Source organism: Ostrea edulis, chromosome 7 (assembly GCF_947568905.1).
Source record: "Ostrea edulis chromosome 7, xbOstEdul1.1, whole genome shotgun sequence".
Classification (NCBI taxonomy): domain Eukaryota; kingdom Metazoa; phylum Mollusca; class Bivalvia; order Ostreida; family Ostreidae; genus Ostrea; species Ostrea edulis.
In genome coordinates, this window is record NC_079170.1 from 37,364,712 (window position 1) to 37,384,546 (window position 19,835).

The 19,835-nt window shown below is 35.3% G+C and overlaps 1 protein-coding gene and 1 long non-coding RNA gene across 2 annotated transcripts; both read left to right on the forward strand.

Moving 5' to 3' along the window:
* The first annotated feature begins 6,797 nt into the window (after nucleotides 1-6,797).
* On the forward strand, nucleotides 6,798-9,094 carry LOC130048083 (uncharacterized). Its single transcript, XR_008796913.1, has 3 exons — nucleotides 6,798-6,985; nucleotides 7,350-7,553; nucleotides 9,063-9,094. It is a non-coding gene; the product is annotated as an uncharacterized LOC130048083 (long non-coding RNA).
* An 8-nt stretch (nucleotides 9,095-9,102) lies between these two features.
* LOC130048081 (tyrosine-protein phosphatase non-receptor type 7-like) lies at nucleotides 9,103-15,846 on the forward strand. Its single transcript, XM_056144229.1, has 11 exons — nucleotides 9,103-9,143; nucleotides 9,326-9,434; nucleotides 10,637-10,877; nucleotides 11,126-11,213; nucleotides 12,351-12,427; nucleotides 12,653-12,689; nucleotides 12,876-12,976; nucleotides 13,745-13,864; nucleotides 14,080-14,225; nucleotides 14,346-14,481; nucleotides 15,533-15,846. The coding sequence occupies exons 1-11, from the start codon at nucleotides 9,128-9,130 to the stop codon at nucleotides 15,614-15,616; spliced, it is 1,155 nt and encodes a 384-aa protein (XP_056000204.1). The 5' UTR covers nucleotides 9,103-9,127; the 3' UTR covers nucleotides 15,617-15,846.
* The last annotated feature ends 3,989 nt before the right edge of the window (nucleotides 15,847-19,835 follow it).

The following is a 19,835-nucleotide window of genomic DNA, read 5'->3' on the forward strand; positions in this document are numbered from 1 at the left end:
GTTCTACGATCGGTTAGTGAAACGGCCGCCTGGCGGCCGTTTCACTAAGCGATCGTAGATCGTAAACGTACGATTACGTTTAAGATCATTTGACTCGCACGTATACGAACGTTTCACGAAACCTACCGTAGTCGTAACACTTACGATTGCGATTTACGTCTGACTTTTTAGAACTCTTTTCTCTTAGGAGGTAGATTTAAAATTAATCCTACCATGGAAAGAATGGGAACCATTCATTGTTTTCTCATGGTTTTAAACATATCCTTATCGTCTGCAGTAACCCATGCAAGTTGTCAACAAAAATAATGGAAATTTTGAGCCCGATATCTAGTGTAACGTAAAGAAAATTCCTAGAATGTTTAAACAATTGATAGGATAATTTTTATTGACTTTCATGAAACTAAAAAGTTTGGAAAAAATGATATAAGAAATGACATAAAAGATTTACATTTTAGAATTTTAAATGTCAAGTAAGCTATGTTCAAAGGATAAAAAAAATAAGAAAATGAAATGATAATGATAAAAAAAAAGATAATAAAATTGCACACAAGTATAGGAAATTTTATCCTGCATCAAACCATGGATATATACATGAACTCCGGCGTTTAAATATTGTTGTAAAATACGCTATAACACTAATGACATAGCTATTCACGTATTTGTATAAATTTTAAAGAAATCATGGGCTCAATTTGTTCCTTTAAAAATGACTTGAAATTTATTTTCCCCATGCGTTTGTATTATATATATATATATATATATATATATATATATATATATATATATATATTCCGTTTAGGCATGTAAGCATATGCTAACTTCCATCTTTACGTGATGATGTATATTCCAGATCATTTATTGAAAATTATTATTGATATTGCACTGCCGTTGAAGGGCTGCAAAATTTAGGCCTATACTCGGCGCTTACGGCCATTGAGCAGGGAGGGATCTTTATCGTGCCACACCTGTTGCGACACGGGACCTCAGTGTTTGTAGTCTCATCCGAAGGACCGCTCCATTTAGTCGCCTCTTACGACAAGCAAGAGGTACTGAGGACCTATTCTAACCCGGATCCCCACGGGATTGCACTTTATAACAAGGGGTCGGAACCCTAAGGATCCGATAATGACCCATCCCTTTTCTGTGTATACATATAGGTCTAGGTTTGTATGTTTAATTTCTAACGACCTTCATAAAAGTACAGAAACGTTCCACTTGCAAAATTGGGATTGTAACCCCTCTCCCATTACCAAATCATGTTATTATCATATTTTCCTTAAAATTTGTAATGTTTATAATTCGAATGTGCATGTATTATGCAGTTACTCAGTTGCATCAAAGGTATTGATCCGACGAAAAAAAAAAATAGCTGAATACGTCGAATCGCAACGTCTCGGATTTAAATGAACTGTTTCTAAAGAAACTTAATTTCTGAACATGTCTATGAGAATTACTTGAATTCTGCCTAATGTTAAATATACATATACACTAACGGTGATGCAGTCACATGTAGCAATCCCCCCCCCCCTCCTCCCCATATAACTTTTCTAACAACTGTTCTCGTTATCATTACATGCAAAGTTTGATATATGGACTACACCCCCCCCCCCCCCTCACTTTTTAATGAACTCATTTCCTTACATTTACTTCAGCAGACTGGTCACAGGGGCTAGGCCCGTTTTGGACCCAAACTCTGTGATACAATGAATTTACTATATCTGTGGTATCACAGAGCCCGGGCCCAACGGTTGTGCGTAAGAAAGAAGGACAACTCTAATATTGATTTAACATTCGGGCTCGGACTGTATAATATTTTTGTGCAAAAGCAGACTGCAAGTCATTGTGATTGTTTTCTTCCTGCAAAGTATAAACAAACTCAGTCAGGTAAATACCACCACAAAATGATCTCAGGCGGGCCAGGATGGCGGCCATATTGCTCATTTACGTGCATGTAGGAGCACTTACGATAGCCCTAGACCACTCGTAGGGTTACGATCAATATTGATCGTAAATCGCAAATCGTAGCTTTTAGTGAAACAGTCTTACGTGCTACGTTCACATTTAAGTCTACGTTTACGATCTACGATCGTTTAGTGAAACGGCCGCCTGATCCCACCTAGGTACGTCCAGGGGTCTGTGTTTGCCCAACAATCTATTTTGCTTTTGTATTGCTTGTAGAAGTTATGGGATTGAACACTGTTCGTTATCTTCACCTTTCATTCAATAAATGACGTCATATGAAAGTACTTTGAGGGGAATTTGCGGTAGCTAAGTCACATTCAGTATATATATATATATATATATATATATATATATATTTGTGTGTGTGTGTGTGTGTGTGTGTGTTTATGTGTGTGTGTGTGTGTGTGTGTGTGTGTGTGTATTATCGTTTTAGTGTTTTACCGTAGCGAGCGTAATTATACCTGTGAATTCGAGGTGTAATATCACCCCATAATCATAGTGCATTATACTATGGAAGCCCTTAACCTAGTCCGTAACATTTAATCTATATCCGAGATTGATCACATGATCAGTATGCCTTTTATCACTATCTAAATGTAACTAACAAAGATCATAACACATGCACATTCTAATGATTCAATAATACAATTTTCTAGGAAGATATGATAAAATATCTTAATTAGGTAAGGGGGGGGGGGTAAAATTCGAAGGTTGCAAGTGCTACGTTTCTGTAGATTTTTATGAAAGTCGATAGCAATTGATTATAATACAAACTATATACACAAGAAAGAAATGGTTCGCCATCGGACTATTCCGACAATATTCATAAGAATTCTACCTGGGTAAATAAATGATTTGCATTATACATCATCACGTTAAACTGAAAGTATATATGTATATATGCCTAAAAGAAAAAAAGGATAAAAATGTAAGAGGAAAATCAAGTAATTTCAGATATTAATTAAGTCTGTGAATTGTTTGAGATTGATATAAATATCTGAATGGTGTTATAGCGTATTTTACAACAAACAATAATCAAACGAGTGCATGAGAGGCGAAATCAACCAACAATGATCTCATAAATCCCACAATGAATACAAAATAAAGGGCAAACACGGGCCCTTGGACATATCAGAGTTGGGACCAATTAAGCATCCCCTGTCGATCGGTCACACCCGCTGTGTGCCTCATGTCCCAACCAGGCAAACGCAGAAATCCTCAGTCAAAATCAGTGTGCCAAGAACGACCTTACAATCGGTCTAACACACGTCAAACAGCATTTGACCCAATAAAAGGTAATATGAACAAACTAGATCATTATAATGACCATTGGATTATATTGAGATATATAAACATTGTTTGCAAGTGATAATGGAACATTGCTTCATAGAAGTTGATGATGGAGATGTTGAAATCATCCCGTTTGTCTTAAAGATGAGTTGATAGTTTTCAGTCAATATCGATTTTGTATGTATCCATTCTTCAAAGGATGTTTGAAGAAGGACACGATTTTCGATACATGTGTGCTCTTTGTTTTAATGTCTAGATCATTATCTTTTCATTATTTATTCGGTTTTGTTTTTGTCTTTTCAATATCATTCACTTATTGATGGAAACTTGATTCACTTCAGCACATTAATACACGGTATCTAAAATTCTATAAAATAGCTCTTTATATTCTTATATGATTATTTTTCCAATTTTAAGTTTCTTGAAAATAAAAACAAACAAACGAACAAACAAAAATAAAACCAAAACAAAAAACAAAACAAAAAAACAATAAAAAAAACCAAGATACAGAAATGAAAAACAAAATACCAAATTCCCTATCAATCCTTTTAACATTCTAGGAATCTTCTGAACGTTAAAAAAGAGATTGGATTCAAAATTTCCAATATTTTCATTGACAACATGGAAATGTATTCATAGATTACTGCAGACGATAAGGATATATTCGTAATCATGAGAAAATAATGACTGTATATTTTTTTCTACAGTAAAATTAAATTTAAATCTACCTTTATATAGTTTAGAACTCTAACAAATCAGATGTAAATCCCAATCGTAAGAGCTAGGACTACGGCATGTTTCGTGAAATGGTCGTAGAAGTCAAAGTCATCGTAAGCGTAATCGTACGTTCACGATCTAAGATCAGATGTTTTGCTGTCTTGGTCATTTACCTCATATTATCTGATCATACTAATTATCGTGAAATCAAATTTCCATTCGTTGCTAATTATCTAGGGACATCACCATTATTTTTGTGTCAACACGTTCAGCAGTCATCAACCAATGGTTCGTTTGTTGCCAGTCTTGGTTGTGATGACGACAAGGAGACCTTCTCGCTGACCATTGATGGAGTTAATGAAGTGTGGTCTGTTGACCTGAACAATACTTTAACAATTGGTTGGATCTATGTCAGCGTTGGTACTGGTAATAACAATTTCATATTTCCTTTGATTTGCCAGTATTGCTTAATTAAAGATTGAAAGACACTGTAAAAGTGGATTATGAAATGTATGTTGAAAATACTGAGGATAAAAGAGTTTTGAAGAACTTCTGTCGACCTGAAGGAAGTAAACTAAGATCACTTCAACGATTGACAACATGTGAATATCCTAATTCTGCCATCGGGAAGGCGAATAAAATAACTATTCGTCAAATAGGAAAGGGGTCATTGAAACTTTTTCAAGTTAAACCAATTGGTAAATGCAGAGGGATGCAGTCCTAGTTTCCATCAAACATATCCTCTTTATACATCATTCATTTTATTTAATTTACTTCCCTTTAAATATCTTTCTCAAAATTATATTTCATGAAGATTTTTTTCTATTTATGGTTTACTATCTCCCCGCCTTTGTTTATGAATATCTCGTTTGAGGCAAACGATAGTATTGAATTATACGAATTCCAAAGCTTTAGACGGCGACATGGACACATATTACCATTCAAATGAAAATGTCCAGGCCTCCTGGTTCCTGAAACTGGATAAAAACTATACGATGAAATGGATACTTTTATCAGTCAGGGGAGGTAAAATTTTGATAAGTCATTAAAAGCATACATGATCAAAAAAAGAGATTCACAGCGGATGTGACTGGTAAAAAAGTAATGCTTATACATCCTCCTTTGCACTTGTTTCCACCTTTGTTATTTCAAGGGGTATGTATTTACCCTATTGTCCATTCTTGGTGATGGATAATATATTTGAAATTGATTACTATTCGTTGTATTCAATTCTTTGTAAGTAATCAGGTAATAAACATATGATTTTCATACGAACTTCACATTTTCACAAGTTATGTTTGAATCAAATGTATAGGGCTCACGTCGGGTGTGACTGGTCAACAGGGGATGATTGCTCCTCCTAGGAATCTGGTTTCACCTCTGTTATATCCAGCACTTCATGTTTGCCAAACTATATATTTTGTATTGCTTATAGGAGTTATGAGATTGATCACTGTTCGTTATATTCACCTTTCATTCATTGAATGAACCTAACTTTTCTCAATATGTTGTAATCCAATCGGGATCTGGGTTAGATGTAAAACTTTTTTGGCACGCTGTTTTTGGCTATATTTAGCATTAAAATTGGCACCGTATAAGTTTTACATTATGACCCCTGGGTCGAGGCCTCTGCTGGTGGACTGTTAGTCCCCGAGGGTCTCTACAGCCCAGTAGCTAAGTACTTCGTTACTAGCTTGAAAATACGGATGTATATTAAATTGCTGTTATAAAATTTAGAAATTCATTTCAAAATTAAGGATTATCTCCCTCATGCATAGCTCTTATCCTTGGATGAATTTGGCTCCACTTTTTTGGCACGCTGTTATTGGCTATATTTAGCTCTAAAACTTCATAGTTATTTCGGATTTCAAACATTTCGGTTGAGCATCACTGAAGAGACATTATTTGTCGAAATGCGTATCCGGTGCATCAAAATTGATACCGCATAAGTTATACATACAATTATTGTCAAGTGAGACAAATATTAAAATGATAATGTGGGTGGGGGCGAGGTATCTATTAAATGAAACTGCCCCATTTTTGTTCACGTACCAGCGCTCATAGCTCGCTCTTCGCTACATGTACATGTATAAGGGTTAACTTCATAAATGAATTATCCTGCATTTTTCTCTCATACAGAACTTCTCCCACTTTGGAACCAAACTATACTTGTGTTTTGTAATGATAATAACAATGATTTATTCTATTCTTTGATATTGATGAGTGATCTGCAGTTTTCCTTGAATTTTCACAGTTGATAATCCCGATATTTGTACTTTATAAATTAAATTTCTGATAATATTGTAAAACTTATACGGTACCAATTGTGATGCACCAGATGCGCATTTCGACAAATAATGTCTATTCAGTGATGCTCAACCGAAATGTTTGAAATCCTTTTTTTTCATTTTGCCTTGCTATGAAAATCAATCCTTTGACTTTTGTGTTCCGAATGAAAATGAACGGTGAACGCACGGTGGACACTTTGTCAACGGAGGGCGCATAATGAAGGCACGTAGAACGCACGGTGAACGCACGGTGAGAGAACGTAGAAATGGTCAAATAAAACGTTTGAGGGACTGTAAGCAATACAAAATAAATAGTTGGGCAAACACGGATCACTGGACACACCAGAGGTGGAGTTAGGTGTCTAGGAGGAGTAAGCATCCTCTGTCGACCGGTCACACCCGCCATGAGCCCTATATCGTGACCAGGTAAACGGAGTTATCCGTGGTCAAAATCAGTGTGCCAAGAATGAACTGTACTCACTCATGCATTATTCCACATTGATTTGAAATATTCTCTCCTATATCAGGACATTATGAAGTACACGTTACAGATGGTAAGCTAACAACAAGCCCGTCCACACTGTGTCGGAATTTCAGTTTTACCGGACCAAATTCCTTAAAGAAAAACAACAAGGCCTTGGAATGTTCCACAGAAATGACAGGGGATGCAATTGTCATGAAAAGAACAGATTATGGACCATTGAGGCTGTTTGAGTTGTATCCCATGAGTAAATATGTTTGGATATCTACAATTCATTAATACTTTGTCAGTAATGAATCTTTGATCTTCCAGTCTACAATATTTATCGATCTAAGTATTGTGAAATTTAAACTACTTTAAACATGACAAACATAGAAAACAGTTTGAGTCACATAAATATAAAAATAGTCACATAGAAGAAAAATAAATATTTGATAGTTATTGTGAAATGATGGGAGCAAACATTATCTCTGTAAAATCATCTCGATTATCAGAGATATGATTCTAATTCCAGTTACCCCTATTTCAAGAGCATGTATCAAAGGAGATATTATATCTAAAACAGGTATCAAATCATTGTCTGTTTTACTGTAATGCAACTATACTTCTAGTTTGTCCCGAAAACCACTACGGACCAAACTGCACTAAATGCAAAGCAGAGTGTATACCCTGTAGTCCTATCACTGGTGTATGTTTGAATTCGATGTGTGACCAAAAAACAGGTAGATGTGAAGATTGGAAAACAGAAATGGTTACATACAGTACCGCCTCTGACGAAGACACACCTAGTACTAAGGAAATGAACGTCATTCAAGGTATCCTCTAATATTTTATAATTACTCCAATATCATTCTGTTAGTGTGTACTGAAGGTTTTATTCATAAGATGGGGATTATTGTGGCAAAAATATGATATTAATATTAAACATATCAAATGCAAAGATAATGTTATTGTAGCTCATCATGAATGCGCCTTGATTATTATTTTTTTATCTTTGCTTTTTGTCGTTTGATTCGACGCAGAAACTTCATTTCAATATAGATACATTGTAAATCGTGTGGTATTAGGCACTCGGTTAGAAGATATTAAGCTAAATATCAGCATTACTTTGAGTGAACTTGACAGCCGATTTGTGACAGTTTTGTGCATCAATTCCTCGCGATATTAAACCAGCATTGGGTACCGATAGTGTATACTTATTATAAGGTAATGATTTCTTATCCTTATGAAAGGTGAAGATAACGAATAGTGATCAATCTCATAACTCCTACAAACAATACAAAATAGATAGTTGGGCAAACACGTACCCCTGGGCACACCAGAGGTGGGATCAAGTGCCACGGAGGAGTAAGCATCCCCTGTCGACCAGCCACACCAGCCGTGATACATGCATCCTGATAAGGTAAACGGAGTTATCCTCAGCCAAATCAGTGTGCCAAGAACGACTTAACAATCGGTATGAAGCATACCAGACAGCATATGACCCAATGATAGGTTGTATTGACGAACTAGATCGTTATAACGACCATATAATTTGCGAAATGCTGACTTCAATCGAAACTGTTGAAACCCCTGTACCATCAACTTTTTTGTCAGTAGCTTACCCCGATTTAAAAACTGACTATACACAGATCAAGCTCTTACATGTCGAATCAGTTGAGATATATAAACACCATATGCAGGTGATATATTCCTCATGTAACATGTCTAATTATTTTATCACTTCTGGTTTTCTAAACACAATGTAAATAGATTGTATAAGATTTTTGAATATTTTTATGCTTAATTCTTACTGGTCATAGGGTAGGGTCTGGCCCATAAGAATAAGAGTTATGTAATTGATTACTTGTCGTTAACTTTACGTGTTCAGCACATATAATACCGTTCTTTATATGCTGATTTTGACTATGAGTTGCTCCGTTTATCTGATCAAGATATATGCTTTTAAGCGAAGTAACTGATCAACAGTAGATATTTGATTTTTGTCCTTTACTTGCTTTTGTATCTTTTATATGATTTATGAGTATGATTTTTTGATTTTCTTTTGTACATATGCTTAACTATATAAAGTAAATTTCTATTTAAGAATGTATTTCCGATTTGTATCAGTGAATAATGAAAAGAATCATGCTAAGAACTTTACTATATATCAGACAGAACATGCATTCTATCAACAATTTTGAAAGTGGTTATTGCAAATCTTCATGACGTATAAGACTTTTTATTCCAGGCTTTCATTAAATCCACACCAATTTAGTATAAACAAAACTAGTTATTGAAATAAAGCATTTTAAAAACCATTAATAAAAATCGGTAATCTGAAGATTTGAAAACAGAAAGGGCTACACACAGCACCATCGCATATGAAGACACACCTATTACTAAGGAAATGGACGACATACAAGGTATATTCTAATATCTTGTAATCAACCTGAAATCACTCTGTCAGCGTGTAGTGAAGTTTTGACATGATTATCTTGTGTTCATAAAAAATGAGCAAACAGTATTATACATATACATTTTTTTTTAAATTGATATGTTGTATGAGTATTATGGACATATGTAAAACATTAACATAATTCTTTAGAGGTCAGCTCCAACAGAGGGGACCAGACTCAGTCCATCATAGTGCTGTTTGTTCTCGTGGTGATAGCTGTGGTTTTGGTTTTTATTGTGGCTTTCCGCTTTAAAAAAAGGTAACCGTTTCACATATCACCGAACAAGTTCAATAATAGAAAAATCCATAGATATCCAAGTCAGCATTTTGCAAATTATATGGTCGTTATATATGTAAGACTCCAAAGTGTGATGACACTCCAAAGTGCGATTGTCACGTCAAAGTGCGATAGTCTGCGCCAAACCCCGATGGTGTGACACGCCAAAGTGCGATGATCCACAATCATGCGGCAAAGTGCGATGGTATGACACGCCAAAGAGCGATGGTGTGAGACTAATGTACCATAGAGCGATGGTGTGACACTGGCAAAATCCGACGGCACACACTAATGCTCAAAAGTGAGAGGGAGTGACACGCGTAAGGTCATTGGTTTATAAACGAAACAGTGTTTTGGTACCGACTGTACCAACCGTGCGTTGTTCCAAAAAAATATCAGTGCAAAATCCATCCAAAAAATAAGAAACTGGCATTTCATTTATACGGTATTATTGTGAAAGACGTTAAGAATGATGTCACAATGAGGTGACATTACAAACGTTACTGAACCCCGCACGTTCGGCCTTTGGTGTGATCATCGAACTTTGGCATCTGTAACGTTAACAAACCATCGCACTTTGGCTCAGACCCTCGCACTTTGGGTTGATCATCGCACATTGGAGCGACTATCGCATTTAAGAGTCTTACATATATATGATGATCTAGTTTGTTAAACTGTTATTGGGTGAAATGTTGTCTGACCTGTTTCATGCCGATTTATTTGCAGTTCTTGATTTTGATTATGGATAATTTCTAGGCACACGATCCCGACTCTGATATATTCAGGGGTCCGTGTTTGCCCTATCTATTATTTTTGTATGCGATTTTATGAGATGTGCTATCGTCACCTTTCTTAAACAGCCTTATTATTGATTGCTATGATTTCCTCAAGCTGTGGGCTCTATGAAGAGCATGGGTTACAAAATTAATTAAAGTTGTAAATTCTACTGGCGATATGTGCGTTTCTGTAGATTGCTTATTTTACGGGGGTATTTTACACCGCGAAATGATTAGTAGACGAAAAATCGTGAGAACATGGATTCGCTAGTGACTTGTTGATTAGAGTTCATTTACATATATCTCAGCAATATGTAGGAATATACCGTACATATAACACTGATTCGGAATTACTGTTTCTTGACGTCTTAAAATTTGTAAATTGCCTACAATTTGTGTTCATTTAAGAACAAAAACACCAAAAGTGCAAATCAATGAGGAAAATGTCTTTTCCGTGGAATTACATGGAGTAGAATCACGAAACGAATACGAACTAGAGGAGATTCCCCAGAACGAGGTTGGCGATGTTGAGGATGAAATCATCACCGTAGAGTACAGTAATCTGACGTCACAAAGGGTCTCCATTGATCAGTTCATCAGAGAATTACCAGAAAAAAGAAGCAACGGAATCCTGGAGAAAGAATTCGATGTTTGCATTCAGTTTTATCATGAATCTCGTACTTTAAGTATTCAGCAAGGACTTATTAAGTCACCAAAGCACTTATAGTATATTTTCTGGTAATGATAAAAACACAAACCTATTTTCCCTTCATGAAAACATGTACACCACTCAATAAGTCGCACATGTATATTGTATCATTAAATGAATGAAATAAACTCTGATCTTTTTCCTTCATACAGAATTTAATGTATTTGCATCTTTCTGGTTGATTATAGGAACTTCCTACTGGACTACTAGAGTCCTATTCCAATGCTCTGAAGGCTTCCAGTAGAAAGGGGAATCGATACAAAGGAATTTATCCATGTGAGTACACACTTAATGACCTGTGCGACGTTTTTTACATTTTGTCTGGGAAAAACATTATTGTGATTATTGAAAAATAAATTCGATTTTCGAAAATTACATCTTGTATGTAAGGTGAAGATAACGAACAGTGATCAATCTCATAACTCCTACAAGCAATACAAAATAGATAGTTTGGCAAACACGGACCCCTGGACACACCAGAGGTGGGATCAGGTGCCTAGGAGGAGTAAGCATCCCCTGTTGACCGGTCACATCCGCCGTGAGCCCCATATCCTGATCAGGTAATCGGGGTTATCCGCAGTCAAAATCAGTGTGCCAAGAACGGCTTAACAATCGGTATGAAACACGTCAGACAGCATTTGACCCAATGCGAGGTTGTATTGACGAACTAGATTGTTATAACGACCATATAATTTGCGAAATGCTGACTTCAATCGAGACTGTTGAAATCCCTGTACCATCAACTTGTTTGTCAGTAGCTTACCTCGATTTAAAAACTGACTATACCCAGAACAAGCTCTTGCATATCGAATCAGTTGAGATATATAAACATGCATGAATTGCGACGTTTTTCGCAAGCAATCTTTAAAGGAAGCACTAACGTGCTTCATGAAGTATGCTGGTGGAAAACGTCCCAGTTCATGCCCTCATGTATTTTCAGAACTGAAATTGTTTTCTTAAGTATTCACCATTTTAGTGTTAAGACTTGTTCAAATCTCATGGACATTTCTTCTCACGTCTCCAGTTTATAAGGAAGAAATTTGTTAAGTACTTCTTACTTACTCGTTATGTCATTTTAAGAACATTCACGACATGCATGAGAGTTTTGAGATTTTTTTTAATCCATTTTCATTAATTTCTTCGATTTGAAGAATGTTTTTATTAATAGATAGATAATTAGATATATAGATAAGCAGACAGATGGATGAACATCAGACTTGGTGGCTTAGTGGTTAGATAACCTAACTAGCCATACAAAGGTTTGAGGTTTGATACCCGATTGTTCCAAAGTATTTTCTCTGCCTCTTTGATACAGTAATGTACAATTATTCAACTTCCTGTAATATGCAATAGCTTTCTTTACATATGTACTTGCATCAATCAGAAATTATTTCTATTGATTATCCTTTTTAGATGATTATAATTGCGTGAAATTGATGAGAACATATGCAAATGAGAACGATGACTTTGTCAATGCATCTTACATACATGTAAGTATGTCATTACAATACTTACAAAATCACTAGACATCATTTCTGATATAATATGAATGAATAATTCCTAGATTTCGGATTGGCCGATACCTACAGCAGCACTAAAGGCCACTTGTTATATTTCCTTGAATGGATTTCCCACGCGCTAAATACCATAACAATCAAACAAACAAGGAAGTTATATCTTTCAAGCGAGGTCAAGTTTCAGTGATTTATTTTCAGGGTTTCAACAAAGAGCGAGCGTACATAGCCGCACAAGGTAGACCCACTATTATAGAAAATACATTTACATTTTGAAAAACAAGTCACTGATGCAAACAATTGAATTCTTTAACCCTTAATGCTACTGGATGGATAAGAACTATTTTTAAGAAAACTCACATATTTGTGGTTATTTCATCAAAATTGATTAAGAATCTATCACTAAACCTTTAAACACACATAGGTCCTTTTAATCCCAAGACGTTAGAGGATTTCTGGACGATGATCTGGCAGAATGACGTCACAAGGATCGTCATGCTGACCAACCTTTACGAAGGAGATAGGGTAACTGCTCTAGAATTGGTAGAATGACTATTTGAATTATTGGCGTTTTTATATTGGTTAAGGTATGACCCAGATGGCAGAAAATCTTAATGAAAGATAACAAACGAATATCCAGAAAGAAAATGTGGTAGACGAGTATGTTATGGGGCGAAATGTCAATAACACAGTTAAAGAAAAGCATTTGTTTACAATAAAAAATCCCAACTTGCAGTCATTTATATCCATAAAGTAGTATCCGTTATTTGATTAGTGCTGAGCTGAATTCAGTCACAAGAATAAATCTTTTCATGGCACCGTGGAAATACGAAATCCCAAATCAGTTTAGTAGAGTTTAGAGTAATGTGAGGTTTTAATTGAAACATTGCAGTTCTAACTACAAATTATACAGTCTGTTTATATTTAAGCACTATTCTAGAAGGGTCTGTTTTACAAAGCAGAATATGAAATTGGTTACTAATGAAAGCTACTAAATGTTTCGTTAGTCACTTTGTTAAAATAGCCATTCATAAAAACATTCATGAGTTAATATCAATAAGCAATGGTTGGATAATGACTACAGTAAGCATACACTTCATTACAATAGACAGGGAAAATACTGATTAAATTCAAAACATTTTATCCGAATGCAGATAGGTAAAACTCAAGTTATGTCTCTCAAATTGGATAGTATCCATATCAAACATATCTGTTTATTGTTTTTCTTTAAATCAAACACTCTAATGATCTAACCGTTTGCTCTCTTAAACCATTGAGGTCTACGTGTTTCAGATGAAGTGTCTGAAGTACTGGCCGGACACGGATCTGGACATCGGTCAATACACCATAAGACTGGACAATGTGGATGTGTACGACCACTACGTGCTGAGATATATGGTTGTTCATTGTCAGGTGCTTATTTCCTCTGTTTTCTACATCACACACCAAGGTGTATTGAACTTTAATCATTCTTTGACATTTGTTAAAACTGCTACAGTTAGCATACCTTATAATCCATCTCCATATCGTCATGTGGGACATATTCCTTTCTAACATTAACCCATTAACCTGTACTTGTATTCATTCTAAAATGTAACACTCTAAACATGTACATAATTACAATGCAGGAAGAGGAGAAGAAAGTGATCCAGTTTCACTTCACCACCTGGCCAGACAATTACATTCCTGATGATCTGACGTCACTCTTTTACTTCCGTAACCTGGTCGGAAATGGATTGACCACATCTGATGGACCGATAGTCGTTCATTGCAGGTATACGAGTTAGGTGTTACCTATCATTGAAATAAGATTCTTACGTACAGTGTAGTTCATTATATAAAACAGCTTCATATCAGGGAACACCTTATCATATCATTATCGTTGATCTTGTAGTGCTGGAATTGGGAGAACTGGAACATTCATATCATTTGATTACCTCCTGGAAGAGGGCGCTGCAGAACAGACAGTTGATGTCAAGGGATACATTGCTTCTTTAAGACAGCAGCGCGGAGGATCTGTGCAAACTTGTGTAAGGCCCATATATATGTTGACAATATCACATGCTTCAGGGTATCCTGGCAGTACCATTCCCAACGTTCAGATTAGTATGGTCACTTCAGTCAGTGTGCTTTCACACTATCCGTATCTATTTGCCGTCTTCCGTCATGTATTGCGCGTCTCTGTGTGTTGTTTGTCGTACATATTTGAAAGAAAAGAGTTAATACAAAGAACAGTGATCAATCTCATATAATCTATAACGAAAACAAAGTTTACAAGAATGCAAACATGAACTCCAGAAAACTCCAGAGGTCGACTCTGGGCCCAGGGGGGAGTGATTATCTCCTACTGATAGGTCACCGCCATGATTCCTATATTTCAATCAGCTAACATCAGCATGTAAGCCACGACACAACAATTGGCGTGAAAGACTTTGGCGATTATTCAACCCAACGATAGTTTGTATCAGCAAATAACATCATTACAACGAGCTTTGAGTTTTCAAACCTCTGATTTGAAGCCCATTAAAACTTATTTGTGTCTATACCCTGTATTGGAATATGATGCTGAACAAGCTGAAGTAATCCTGTTTATCATGAAGTTGAGTAGTCAGTTTACCTTTTGCGTCTTTGTTAAATAAATATTTAAATGAAAATGAGAAGATAAAATATGCCCCATAATAATGCAAAAGAGGTCAATTAGTAAAGGAGCACAATTGATGTTCATGAAAGTTCCAAAACACTGCTGAATGGAAGACTTCTTCGAAATCGTTTATGAGCAACTCCATTATCTTTTTACATCGATTTCAGAGTATATGTGCGTAAAATCAGAGTAAAGTTTAGCGAAGTAATATTTAGGATGACCGATCAAAGAATTTAGTATTTCCGTGTTCCACTTTCATAATGAAATTCTGATAATTTCTCTTTTCCTGTACTCAGAAAGATCCAGGCCAACATACATTTTCCGGTGTTGACGTTTTCCTTTTTATGACAAATATATTTTGCTAGAGCTTTAATTTTGAGATTTAGAAAAATTTGAAGTAGGATATATATATATTAAACATGTTGCTTGTATTATTTCAGGACCAGTACATCTTTCTTCATGAGGCACTTGTGGAAGGAATTTCAAACAGCAATGTTCACCATGGTTGTCTATCTGTGTTGTAACATATGGGTATATGAGAAAAATATAACATACTTACACACAAATAGTTTGCTTCATTTTCACATAAGGAGACATCAATATGACAAGAGTGTTTCGATGTCACGTAACAGGAACATAAGAATACCAAAGTACACTTCATTCCGTCGTGCATTGTTCATTTGTATATTCTATGCAGATTATTGTTTCAAAGTATGATTTTCTTCATGTCTTATTTAAAAAAAATCGCATTCCTAATCAGATATTTTAAATTTTTCTTTACGAGACCACGTTTTACTTGTTACTCATTTTGACTGTGCGTCATACATTGACATAAAGAATAGGGATTCACTAGTTGATGGTTTTTTTTTTTACATTCTTACGACACACCCATGGCATTTGAATAGATCGTTGGAATTCAACTGAATCGAATATACCTTGTTACTGATTATTATGCACAGCTGTCCAATTCTGAATGCTTAAACTAAAAGCATTCCGTTTTAAGAAAGGTGAAGATAACGAATGGTATTCAAACTCATAACTCCTATAAGAAATACAAAATAGATAGTTGGGAAGCACGGACCTATAGGTAAACCTGAGGTCGGATGAGGTCGTTATGAGGAGTAAGTATCACCTGTCCACTTGTAACACCCACCGTGAGCCTTACATCTTGATCACGTAAACGGATTAATCCGTAGTGAAGATCAGTGTGCCACGAACGGCCTAACTATCAGTATGAAACACGTCAGACAACATCTGACCCAATGCGAGGTTGCATTGGCAAACTAGATCATTGTAAATGCTGACTTTAAACGGGACTGTTAGAATCCCATTAACATCAACTTGTTTGTCATTAGCCTGTCCGATTTGAAAAGTTATCATACGCAAAACAAGCTCTTACGTATCGAATCAGTTGCGTGGTATAAACATCATATGCCATAATAATGAAATATTGCTATAAAGATATGGCAAGTAAAAGATGAAGAAGCTGAAATCATTCCGTTTCTCATCAAGTTGAGTTGTTAGTTTACCGTTGATACCTATTTTCAATCAACTATATGAGAGCGATGTAGAAGTGGAGATTTTGTAGTGTCTTTTTTTTTTGTTGGTTTCATAGTATAAAATCGATGTATGAATGAAAATGGTATATGTACATGTATATATATATATATATATATATATATATATATATATATATATATAATATATATATATATATATATATATATATATATATATAGTTTGTAAATAAAGAATTAGGTATTTGATACAGTAATTACATCCAATAATAAAATTCAAGAAACACAAAGCTCGAATAACATTTCACTGTTAGCGTTTTCGGCTTTAATGCCTCTTCAGACAGTTATAAAATGTCTGAAGAGACATTAAAGCCGAAAGCGCTAACAGTGAAATGTTATTCGAGTTTTGTGTTTCTTGACTTTTATTATTGGATATATATATATATACATATGATGTGTAGATGAAAGGTGAGGATGACGATTAGTGATCAATGCAAGGTGAAGATAACGAACAGTGATCAATCTCACAACTCCTACAAGCAATACAAAACAGACAGTTGGGCAAACACGGACCCCTGGACACACCAGAGGTGGGATCAGGTGCTTGGGAGAGTAAGCATCCCCTGTCAACCGATCACATCCGCCGTAAGCCCTATATCTTGATCATTTAAACGTAGTTATTCTTAGTCAAAATGATTGTGCTAAGAACGGCCTAACTATCCGTATGAAACACGTCAGACAGTATTTGATAGGTTGTATTGGCAAACTAGATCGTTATAACGACCATAGAATGTTCGAAATGCTGACTTTAAAGGAGACTGTTGAACCCCTGTACCATTAATTTGTTTGTAAGTAGTCTGCCTCAATTTAACAACTGGTCATACGCAGAACAAGTTCTGCCTTATAGAGCTAGTTGAGAGATATAAACACAATATGCAGGTGATAATAGAATATTGCTACATAAATATGGAAGTTGACGATGGACACCCTGAAGTCATCCCATTTGTTATCAAGTTGAGTGAGTAGTTTGCTGTTAATATCTTATTTCATTAACATGTCTAAGTATAAAGCAGAAGTGGACGACTCTGTGGTGTCCTTTATTTCGAGGTCACTGGGATATATTGAATCAACATTTCAATGAAAATTATCATTTCTAAGGGATAATATGTAGTAGATACATGTATATCTAAATGTCGAATTGAAGGCAACAGCAAAAGATTATTTCCTTTCACGTCGAACCTTTTGAATGAATTCTGCTTCATAGGAGTATTAAAAATGGCCAGGTAACAAAAGAAGCAAAATTCGTGGCCAGGGGAATTCCAACTCATTATCGGAAGACCTGATCACCAATGACTACGAAGATGTTGTCAATAGAGAACGCCATCATATTCTTTGTTTCAACTTCATAGTACCTGTGTGTAAATCAAAGTAGTGTTTAACAAAGTAGTTTTTGGATGTCTGATCACTAGATATGAATATTTCCTTTTTCCACTTATTTGAGGAAGTAACTGTCTATGATGTTAAAAATACTAGTCTTTACTTTATCGTGAGGGATAGTCATGTAAAGTGTTAAATATTAATACGTTTCTATGTTGTTGATTTTTCGATTTCAAATTTGCTAAAATTTCTTTAGAATGTTTTAAAATCGTAATATGATTAACACCACTTCTGTTATATGTTTGAAACAGTACATTTGACGTTTCTCCATCATAGCTGTTAACATTGTCGTCAGGAGCAGAAATAGGGGTTTGCTTGAACATCTGGTGCATCAAAATTGGTACCGTATAAGTTTTACATTACGACCCCTAGGTCTAGGCCTCTGCTGATGAACTGTTAGTTCCCAAGGATATCTACAGCCCATTAGCTAAGTACCTCGTTACTAGCTTGAACATACGGATGTATATTTAATTGCTGTTATAAAATTTAGAAATTCATTTCAAAATTAAGGATTATCTCCCTCATGCATAGCTCTTATCCTTGGACGAATTTGGCTCCAGTTTTGGCACTCTAGTTCTCCTTTTAGCTCTTACAAGTTTATTGTTATTTCGAATTTCCTAAATTTGGACTTGCGCATCACTAAAGAGACATTATTTGTCGAAATGCGCATCTGGTGCATCGAAATTGGTACCGTATAAGGTTTATATTTAATGGATCCAGAAATATATCATTGTAATGGTATCGGTTCTTGTGAAGTTTGGAAATCTATTATACATGTAGGTACGTAACTTATATTCATCCACCCATATACTGGTATATCAAATGTGTCTATAGCAAAACGTGAAGCATGATTTTGTAAAAATACGGCTTTTGAAAGGGCGGTTGGAGTATCAGTACGATTACAAAATTTGAAATTAATGCGAAATTGATTTAAAATAGAGCTATATTAATGTTGTAAGAATTTGTGTAATCTATAGAATTGGTGTGATTGCTGTCCATGATCTTCACGCTTCCAATTTGGTACTCTTTGACACTAAATTTCCACCTCATAATTACCTTAGTTTACGTTATCTGTATGAACACTACTCATATCATTACACATTTCATAATTATCCAATTATCTTCAAAGTACAAATTTTTTACATTATAAATTAGAAGTATTTGACCACAGTGGACTCCGTTGATGAAAACATCTATAACGTCTTATTACTGATAAAGTAAATATATGGGCTCGGTAGAACAGTCACTGGATCCTGCGAGGTTTTGTGAAGTTTTTGAATCCAGTATACAGGTAGGTATAGTATCTGATATACATGCATCCCCTTGTCTGGGATATCAAATGTATTTGAATTGAATGATTTCGTCTTTGAATGGAAACTTAGAGTATATGTTCAATGACCAGATGTGGAATTAAACCAAGATTATACGAGATACTTTATCAGTTTTAACTACGGATTACTCCATTTATCTAATCAAGATATGGGACTTACGGCGGGTGTAAGCGATTGAAAGGGGATGGTGACTCCTCCTAGCCATCTGAATTTAAATTTCTTAACTTCATGTATGCGTCATATTTGTGTATGGGAAAGTGATCAATCTCATATGAGATAGACACGTATTTGAGTTTTCATTCAACAAATTCAAAAGTATATTATATACCTACTGTCAATTTTCATATCTTTGAATTTTCTATTTTGATTTATCAATGCCTAAAGAACAATTGTATGTTTCATACAGCTATGGCATATCTAGAATCCGCGTTTTCCCTACTCTTAGTTTTATATTCCAC

Excerpts from the sequence above, each read along its gene's own strand:
- LOC130048081 (XM_056144229.1), top strand. Across the intron at positions 10,878-11,125 it reads TCCTGGAGAAAGAATTCGAT|GAACTTCCTACTGGACTACT; the intron begins GTTTGCATTCAG and ends GGTTGATTATAG. Across the intron at positions 13,865-14,079 it reads ATATGGTTGTTCATTGTCAG|GAAGAGGAGAAGAAAGTGAT; the intron begins GTGCTTATTTCC and ends ATTACAATGCAG.